The sequence below is a fragment of the Actinia tenebrosa genome, unplaced genomic scaffold (assembly GCF_029948245.1).
Source record: "Actinia tenebrosa isolate PJP-AT-01 unplaced genomic scaffold, QUT_ActTen_1.0 PGA_scaffold17__23_contigs__length_9995812, whole genome shotgun sequence".
In the NCBI taxonomy this organism is placed as follows: Eukaryota; Metazoa; Cnidaria; class Anthozoa; order Actiniaria; family Actiniidae; genus Actinia; species Actinia tenebrosa.
The window spans coordinates 5,936,005-5,946,650 of record NW_028292577.1 but is presented as its reverse complement, the minus strand read 5'-3'; the positions used below and the strand labels follow the sequence as shown (position 1 = coordinate 5,946,650).

The window sequence follows — 10,646 nt, the reverse complement described above, 5'->3', positions numbered from 1 at the left end:
AGTTACGGACATGTAGCGCTCTTTGTTGTTGGGTATGCATTTGACGTCGGAGCCGTCTGTTCCTTGTAGTAGCAAATGGGAGTCGTACCCGCGGAGGTTGTGAAAGAACACCGGAATCTCCATATCTGGATTTACTTTGAAGTTTATATTGCATTTCCAATGAGCCGCTCCTCTGTATTTACCAGTGATGTGGCAGTGATCCCTAACCTTATCCACATAGAAATCCTCAACAAATGCTTTGTGGCAGTGAATGCAGTGCGTGGAGGGCTTTCCCGGCTTCTCACCTTTCTTAGCATACTTCCCGCATTTAAAATGAGCTTCTCCTAGATACTTTCCATCTTCATCCCACGCTTTCTTGGCTCGTCTTCCAAACTGAAGAAGCGTATGTTGGCAAATGTGGCATTTTTTTGCCTTGTTAAAAGCCTCCTGGTTCTCTTTGGTAAATTCCATCTTCTTTGGACGTCTTAATTGTTCTCTTATCTCCCCCTCCTCTTCTCGCAATGCTTCTAGAAACTCATTAGCTGCGTTCTTACCTCGGTAAATCACAGGAGGGTTTGCTTTACCGTCTGATCTGACTACTATGTAACCAAAGGAGCAGATCTCGTGTAATCCTACCTTATTCGTGGCACCACGTTTCTGCTCTTCCTTAGTTATCAACGCTTCGAAGTCTGCATATATCACGTAAGGCACTTGCATCTGCTTTTGATGGTTTGCGTATGAAAGCTCTTTGTTGGTGGGCATCTGGATCCGTTGCGCCACTTCTTCGACTCCGCGGCAGATCTCATCGTGTTTCTTTAGGGCATTTAAGGATGTAAATGACAGCAAGCAGCAGTCGCAGAAGTACTTTTTGCCTTTGTGCTTAGTATGTCTGTAGAATAGTCTGCTAATGTGTTTAACCCATGAGTAGTGTCCGCCGTGGTAGAATAAATGTACGCGCTCTCCTTTACTTTTTGACAGAACTAACGGTACTATCGTCTGCTCTCTGACTCCGTAAACGTTAATTGCTAGATCGTTTATTTCCTCAAATATGGGGATGTCTATCAACTGCATGGGAAATTCCACACCATCCCACTCTAAATCGTCTGTGGGATACTTACTTGTCCTACAGGGATCCTTCTCTGCTGGATACAGTGCAGACCTGATTGCCCACATAAAGCATCGATTGTCTTCATTCTTCACGTTTACAATAGCCTTCTTCCTTTCTACCCACGTTGGTAGCGGTACGTAACTCCCCCCTCGTATGGGTACGTACCTGGCCATACTTATCTCTATTCCTTCAACCTCCTCTACTGTCCAACCCGATCCTTCTTTCGTGTAGTTAGACAGCGACTCCATTATTGCTTCTAAGGCTTCACTGAGTGACCTATCCAGATTCGTGGATTCTAATATCACTAACGACTTTGATCGCAACATTGCTGTCGTCATTACCTCGTCTTTTGACAAACTTACTTCTACCATTATGCTCGCTTTCAGGGCTCCTAATTCTTCTATACCTTTTCGGAGAGTCCTTTTAACCTTCCTTTCTGACTGACGCCAAAACTGTCTAACGTCAATCTCACCGTTACCGGGTATTGACACCGTGCTGAAGTTGCTTTGGGATTCCATCTATATAATAGGAAATATTTTATACCTAATACCAAGCACTTTTTAGGTCGTCGTAGTCGTACTCACAGTCCTGACAATGCCAAAACAATTTAACCTTAGTCTCAAACTTCTTACCACATCCACAATCATAACTGCTCATACACTTCGTCTTCATTTTCAAATGCTTTTTCAAATCCGCTTCTTTCTTAAAAGTTCTCTTACATTCTTCGCACTCCATATATAGACTAACATATTTAAGTGCGCTGTTGCCCTCAACCACACTTGGAGTGGGGGTCGTCCGTAGGTGGATTTTTGACACGGGTCTTGCCCCGTGTTGAGATTGCGCTGGAACCCCCATTCCCTATACTACTTTCCGGAATCCATTATAAACTGGATTCCGGATTCCAAGGCCTGGATTCCGGATTCCAAAGCCTAAAATTTCGTGGATTCCGGACCAAATGCCTGTTAACTGCTAATTGTTTGGCCGAATGTCAGTTAACTGTTAATATCATGCTCAACCTCAATCCAATAATTGCTTATAATTTTCAAGCGCTGGCAATAATATGAACCAAAATAATGAAATATCAATCAACTGTTAACTACTAATTGTAGGTTATTTAGTTCAGTTAACTTCTATTTTTGTCCAATTGTCAGTTTACTACTAACCCCATTGGCAATGACCTCAATAATGAAAGATTTAAGACATGCTATTTTAGTAGGGGGCTATTTCAGTTTTTTTAAACATTACTCTTATAGTTATATTAGTTACTTAGTTATTTGATAAGCTCTGGCATTTGTCTTAACTATTATTACTATTTTTACCTGATTTGGAACAATGGTTCGATAAAAGTTCGATCTTCTTTTAGTGTCGTTTCAACAGCATTTATATTTGAAAATTTTCAAAGTCATTTCTTCTTCAGTTAACATGTTGTGCATACAGTCCCATTTATTACTGGCCTACTAGTATAATAACCAAGGCATTTGTGTATTTTACGAGTCACTCTTCTAATAGCTAAAACTTCGAAGGAAAAAAAATGCTAAATATGAAATTTAAAGCGTTATTTATTTTTTTCTGTCCCGATAATTTTCGGCTTTAAGGATCTTTTCCAGATATCTTTTCCCCCGCAAGAAACGCATAATTGAAGTCGTAGAGGAAACTACTTTTCTATTCTTGTTTCGTGGCAATTTGTGAACATTTTTTGGGCATTGTTTTGAGATTATCAGTGATTATTAGCCCCTTTAATGAGCTTTACCTCGGAAACATTGGAGTAAGTAGCTCTTATGTAATCAGCTTGGGGATCTGTGATAGCCAGCGAGTTGGCAGCCATTCGCTTGAACCAATAGGAGTTGCATTAGAGTATAATATATTTGGCTAAGGATATTTTATGTCAATCAAATTTTAATTTTAGTTTATTAGATAGGATTATACACATGATTACGTTAAAATCTTGTCAAAAAAGCCGTTTTGAACTTATTTGATTAATAGATTTGTCAAACGATTAAGCTTGTTTTGAGGCAAGTTTTCACCAACTTGAAACTGAACTTGGTTGAGTTCAAAGCAGATGAAAAAATATTTGCTAAGATATGCTCCTTATAAACGCCGTCAAAAGTGGTCATGTTTGTCAGGTCAAGTATTTTCTCAGAGCTGGGATTGACGTGAACTTAGCAGACGAGAATGGCCAAACTGCTGTCATTTACTGCTGTTTCTTGGAAGATGACGAAAATAGATCGAAAATCTTCAAGCTCCTACTTAAGCAAGATGTTGAGGTCAACAACAAAGACAAACACGGTCGTTCTCTAATGTCTTGGATATCTTTTCTAGGACGGACCGAGATGTTTACATTTCTACTTGACCATTTTCACAGTCAAGTTGACTTTAACATTTTTGATGAAGAAGGGAATAGCTTAATCATGCTCGCAGTTTTGTCTGGTTGTCTCAAAATGGTGGCTTTGTTACTAGACGTCTTGAAGGAGTTTAGTCTCTTGGATCAAGTCAATCGTTTCAACTACAAAGGAATGTGCCCGTTGTTTATTGCGTTTCAAAGAAAAGACCACAAATGTGCGAAGCTGCTTGTGAAAGAAGGAAAAATGTCACTCTCGGGTGTCTTACAATACATTAAACATCCTGCTACCAGAAACCGTTATTTAGAGAATGTTAATTTACCAGCAAGAGGTCAGGGCTTCCATACATTCATGAGGGCAGCAAAACTTGACCCTAAAAACGCCCCAAAACTTCCAACAGAGCAAGAGCTGTTAGAATTCGTTTTTTCAGACCTAGAGGACTCGAGGAAGGCCGCGGAGTCACTAGAAAAGAGGTTGAAAGCAAGAACGCATTCTGCTCATCCTTCAAGGAAGAATTTAAACTTAGAATCAAAAGCTGCTATAAAAAGAAGGCCGTTGAGTTCTCAAGCAATACTAGATGACTCTGGAGGACACTCTAGTAGCTTAACAACCGTTTCTATGGAAACCGATACAAGTCGACCAAAAAGGACCTTTTCCCCATCTTTTACAGGCTTGTATGAGATCTATTCAACTCAGCTCTCAAACTCCTACAGACAAGGGATTTCTAATCACAAACCATCACCACCATCCACTCCCTCAGTACTACCAGACACAACCCCTTCCCGTAAGGAATCCGAGACTCGACAGAGACGAATAAGCCTTCAACGACATTCTTCTAATCTGTCCGAGAAGAGTACTAAAGCGTTTTCCTTGTCCAAAAGAAGTTCAAATTTGACTTCAAGCCATGTTTTGGCGCCAGTGGAAGAATCACCGTTTGATCGTCAGATGAGACTGAAGTATGCCAGATCTTCGAGGGCTACTAGTGTCCAGGTCGCAAAGTTCCCACAGATATCGGTGACAGCGAGAAGACGAAATCGGTCCACGACGATCAGCCAGTTGTGAAGAAGACGATAATAACTGCTATAAATCTAGCGTTCTGATTGGTTGTGAGCGCGTGCTTTATGAGAGCAGATAGCACGCGCGCGCACTTTCCGTTGCGTCACTCCTATCTAAAATTACGGTTATTGAAATTTGTATTTTATAAAAGAAATAAAAAACTTGCTGTGCTGTGTGAAGTTATAAAGCACTTGGGGATTGGCAGAACACTCGACAAGTGTCGAGAAGCACTTTGCTACCCGTCATGCTTCTCCAAACACTTCTCTCGTGTTCTGCCAACCCCCGCGTGCTTTATGACTGCACACAGCACGCGCGCGCGTTTTCTATTTCTTCATTCATACATAAAAAAAACTACATCTAATTGATATATTGCGTGGTTATTTTACCAAAAGGTAAAATAAGAAGCAGAGTTGCTATTGACAACCAGGTGAGAGCATAATACCAATTCAACAATATTTATTTATACCGATATAAATTTTTTCTAAATAAAATAGTTTTACGTCCTTCTTATTCTCAACACTGTTTAAATGCAGTCTAGAACACGACTGTACAATATGAGTAATACATACAATATAATACAGATTGGACACTATATATAATTCGTATTTTGTAGATCCAGAAATTATCCATACCCACCCCACAGAGGAATTTGGAAATTCCTAGAGGTGGGGGGTCAGAGAAAGAACAGAATTACAGAGTTAGAATGGAAGAAAATTGGAATTTCCGGAGGTATGGGGGTCTGAAAAAAATCCTCCATCGGGGGTATGGATAATTTTTGGAACTACACATTATTAATATAAATGCTTATCAAATTTCTATAATATTCTTTGTATAATTTCATTGTTTATTGAAAATTTTGAGAATGGAGTATTTTTGAGCAAGAAAATTCATGTCAAATCGTGAATACAAATTAGCATGATTCTGTATCCAATATTTACAGACTGGTTGACTGATATTTAATCTTTGCTCATCAATAATTCACAATTGGATAATTGCTTTTTGTGATGTAGAGAAAATATATTCAATCACTAAGTGAAAAATTAAAGAAGGGATGAAAAACAATTTTTTAAACTCAAATTTTTCTTTATCACAAGTTGGTTTTTAGGAAAACTGGAAAAAAACTTGTGATTGGAAAGAGAGAGAACAACATATCAAGCAAAATATGGAAACAAGGGCCAAGGATTGAAACAGCAGCTTGTAGTGCTATAGTAAAGAAGCTGGTTAAATATTGAATTTCTGTTATTCCTATCTTGATTACAAACTTAAGTAGTTATGAAAGAGTTAGTAATAAGTATAGTATCAAATGTGTTATATACACCTACTTGCAAGAACGTTGTCATACGAAAATAGAACATTAGTGATTTAGTGGGATAGGATTATTATATTAAAAAGCAAAAGAAGATCACGGAAGCTGAACTTTTTCTTTTGTCATTTAATGTATTCCTTTCTCACTAAAGTAGTAATGTTCTAATATCATATGACAACGTTCTTGCAAGTAGGTGTATATTGTTACTAAAGCATTTCAGTTTTCTTTGAAAACAGTATTTTTTTCAGCAGTCAGACAACCAATAGGAGCTTGCCAGCTAAAGACCAAGAGATTCATGGAAATGATTGAATGTTGCAGTGAAGGGAAATTTCCATAAAAAACAAAAGTCACATTCTAATATGATTTTAATGAACTATTTATCTTTATTGAAAAATATTAATTTCCTCACTGTCAAATTATTTGTTAATACATTTAGAAAAATAATTATTTAAGTGACATTCTTGATAGCTATGACAATATCTGTTCATAAGTTTGTTATCAATATATTTTAAATATATATTATAGATACTTCTACTAATGTTAAAAAGTCTTGGATAATTTCTCAACAAATTAATATTGTTATTTAAATATTGTAGTAGATTTTAATCAAGTATTTAATTGCCCTGTTTCACTATGACATCATTGCTTGTTTATGTGGGGGATAGAATTGCCAAATCCAATAGAAAATTCAACAAAATTTGCTCCTAGCGAAACAGTTTAATCTAAAATGGCCTGGTTTTCAGATACAATATGTGTTAATATGTACTAAAAAATATTCTGACCGTTTGCTGGCTATTCTACTTCTCTTCGTGGATTAATATGGGTTTTAGAAAGATTTTCGGTGAATTTCCATGCGTTGACCAGCTCCAACGACCATGATATTAAGTGTATGAATATATTAAGTGTATGAATAGAATGATATTTTATGATTTATAAAATCTGGGGCAACGATAATTTATTATAAAGGAAAGCTAGATTAAGGATATTCATATTCTATAAGCAATGAGGAATAAAGTCCTAGCTTCAGTATAATTTTTCCCCCATTTCAAATCAAATGTAATTCTCTAGTCACTACAATTTGTTTTCTTAATGGTTCTGCATGAAAAGAAAGACTCATGAATATGAATACAACTCAAACAGAATGTTATTCTCAAGAGAATGACTAGAGGTCTAAAATGGGAAAAAAATATGCTCAATCTAAGAATTTCTATTGATTTTTTGTGCTATTACTCCATATGTGAATATTTAATCCCAACATCCTCTTATCAGGGGATGAAAGGAGTCCATAATTTTGCCCATTTTTAAAAGGAAGTACAAGCACTCTGGGATAATAATACAATGTGTGTGAATACTATGCATTGCTACCCCACGAAGGAAAGACATAAAGAATGGATGGAATTAGGTTCCACAAACAGGAAGGTTGAAATCTCCAAAGATGTTCAGCTCAAAGAGTGTAGCAACAGATATGAAAGCAATATACAACAAGAGAAAGATGATTCCAAGACACTTATTAAGCCGCCACCTGTTGAGACTGATCAGTAACACTGTAACAAAAACAGTCCCAAATAGAGAAATTGAAGTGTATAGGATACTTCCGCTTATGACATGAACAGTACTGTTTAACTTCACCACTGTGGTTTTCAGAAGCCATGGAAAACCCAAGCAGAGGAGTATGTCAAAGACATTACTGCCAACAGTATTTGACACTGCCATGTCACCGTCACCTTGCCGAGCTACCAATAGGCTTGATATACCATCAGGGACGCTACTGCCTGCTGCCAGGAATGTCAGGCCCATGATGACGTCAGGGATTTCAAGGGTGTATCCTATGATTTCTACCATCCACACCAGAAGATAGGAAAGACCAGCAATCCATATCACAGACAACAAAAATGTTGCAAAGTACCAATTCTTCCAACGTGGCTTGCGGCAATCTGGGATTGTGATGTAGAAGATACATGAAATGGGAATAAAGATTATCCATAAAATCCCTTTGAAGAAGCCTCGTGGCATGGTAAAGGGGCTGTCGCTGTCTTCACAGCTGGTAAAGGAGACAACATCCACTTCCTTGCTCACCCCTTCATCACTCTCATAAATATCCGATCCTTTGAAACTGTCATCATCATCACCACTAATTAGTGCTTCTCTTTCTTCTCCTCTATTTCCGGACTTCACGACCGGTTCTTTATCAAATAACCCAGTAAAGAAATCTTCTAATCTGGTATTAAAGTACATGATTATAACATAAAAAATGTACATTATTACTAGTACCAGAGCTTCGTACCAGTAGACCTCCTTATCATAGGTTACTACAACTAGAGCGGCAATACTGATAAGGTAATAGATACAATCACGCATTAGAGGCCACCAAGAGAGCTTGAGTACACAACCAGAAAATATACCGCAAATGGCCACAATAAACAGGATATTGAATACCGCCGAGCCTACTATAGTTCCAAGTCCAATATCACCCTTTGTGATAAAAACTCCAATGACTGAAGTAAAGAATTCTGGAGCCGAGCTTCCTGCAGCCATAAACGTAGCTCCAGCCACATCGCTTTTAAGTTTAAGCCCTTCACAGATTCTTTCGAGAGAACTCACGAAGTAGTCATCACAGACTACAGCAAGGGCTCCAAACATGTATAAGGCGATGACAATGTGTGCTGCTACAGCTCCATGCTGACGCTCATATTGAGTCATGAAATCACTTGGGAAATCATCTATGGATGGTTTAACACAGTTCGCAACTCGCTGGCTTTCTGGTATATTTATATAAACCCTTGATAGTGACTCATTTACTTTTAGAGATCGTCTTTCTCTTTCTCCAAATTTCCCGAAGGAAGTGGAACTTTGCGAAGTCGAAAATCTACCAAACTTGAAAACCTTCACGTATAAAGTTGGGTATATGAAGCAAACAAAGACTGCGATGATGAAGAAGCGTAAAACGAGGGAAGATCTTGGGGCCATCTTGTGATAACCACACCGTGACGATAAAGGAATGACACGTTCTGACATGCAAACCGAGTTATTTTTAAAAAAACTTCGTGGGGGGAGGGGTATAGTACGTCACTAGTGAACACACATGCTACATAAATACTTACGTAATTTCATTTCATTTCTTTCATCAATAAAATAATAATATTTCCACAGAAAACTGAACTAGTAATCCATTTTAAGTATTATTTTTCAACCTATTTATATTTTTTTGCTTTAAAAATATAGTTTTTGGTTTGCCTTTTTTTGCTCCCTAGCAACACAATATGAGGTCGAACTTTTTTTTTTTCTCCATTTGCCAGTTCTTCTTGTCCTATTTGTAACCTAAGTGATAATTAGTCAAAACAGCTGCTGGTGGCTGGATGTGTTAAACAAAGAAAAAAAAAGAACTCGCGTTCTATTTTGCTTGGTTGTTTCAATAGCTAGTTCTTGGTAAACTGAAAATAACTCTTTCTTTCTTTCTCTTTTTGTGCTCGTTCTGGTGGGATACTAATCGTACGACATCTTATATTATTTGACTAAGAATTAAGCAATGAGACATTAGTATTTCAAATCAATATTAAAGGTAAATAGTTTCAAAGTCAATAGATTAGAAAATGACTAGGAGAGCATATAGCCTCCGTTGCAGCCGAACCGAACCCCGCAGAACGTCTGCAACGGAGGCTAGAGAGCATATTGGTTGCACAGGGTTTTTGTGTGAAATCAGTGTTGATTCTTACATATGCATCTATTAATTTGTTTTTTGGCCGAAAAACATTTCACAGGCTAGAAATTTGTTGGTTTTGTTTAAAGTTAAGGGTAGTGTAACACTTACTGCACTCGCCTTTCACTCAAGGGTCTCAGGTTTGATTCGTGGACTCCTTATCAGATGTGCGTAAGGTTGTAAGGTCCCTTGATTCGAGGGATTTAATTTCTCTAGGTTATATACATTTTTCCGATTTCCGCAAAACCTAAGTATTCCTACTCGATTTGTGAGTCACCCCAGAGGTTGTTTCAGGTTTCGATCTGTGAGTTAGCTATAGAGGTTGTTTCAGTATCGAACTGTATTCATACCATACTTACATTTTGACAAGAAAAATATAATACTCAAGAGAATGTGACACGATTTTACATATTTTGTTGGAAAACATGTTACACCCCAAATAACATCTAAAGGTTTATCTGTCAACAGTGGCAAGCAGGTAAGACTCCCCATGGGGTGTACTCGGGTGGGTAACATGACGGGGGGGGGGGGGGGGGTCCGACGGAGCTTCGTATTGCAGCCCCCAAAAAATACTCAAACCTGAAATTTTACACCCAAAAAAATACATGGCATCCAAATTTCTGACCCAAAAAAAAAACCAAGACTTAAATACTTCAAAACTGATTTATTGAATTCAGTTTACGGAACTCACTCACGCCTTGTTGAAAAAAAGTCAAACAAATAATTTTCTGATACGAAAATCGAACTCAGAGTTGTAACAACCCAAAAAAATACGGGTTTTATTTTGAGACCTAAAAAAATACGTGGCTGGTCTCTTGACCCAAAAAAATACCGGAAACGAAAATTGTCAACCCAAAAAAATACGTCGGACCTCCCCGTCATGTTACCCACCCGAGTACACCCCTGGGGTCAGACTAAACTTCAAGAACACTCAAAAACCCAACGGAAAAATCATTACTGGGCTGCCTGTGGCAGCCCAGTTGTAAAATGCCTTTTTAGTCTCCTCGCGAAATGTGCATTCTTGCGCAAGAGTAGTACCCATATATGGATTTGAATGACGTGTTTATAGATTCTGGGCTCATAGATTGGCTTAGCAGCTGAGGATGTAATTCCGGGCTTTAGAAGTAATATAATTGTGCAGTAAAAGAAGACTTTCTAGGA

At 37.9% G+C, this 10,646-nt stretch overlaps 1 protein-coding gene across 1 annotated transcript; it reads right to left on the bottom strand.

Annotated features, from left to right (window-relative positions):
* Window positions 1–6,557: 6,557 nt before the first annotated feature.
* LOC116307795 (sodium/potassium/calcium exchanger 4-like) lies at window positions 6,558–8,847 on the bottom strand. Its single transcript, XM_031718107.2, has one exon. It carries the CDS (start codon window positions 8,801–8,803, stop codon window positions 7,187–7,189), a length of 1,617 nt encoding a protein of 538 aa, XP_031573967.1. The 5' UTR covers window positions 8,804–8,847; the 3' UTR covers window positions 6,558–7,186.
* Window positions 8,848–10,646: the final 1,799 nt, after the last annotated feature.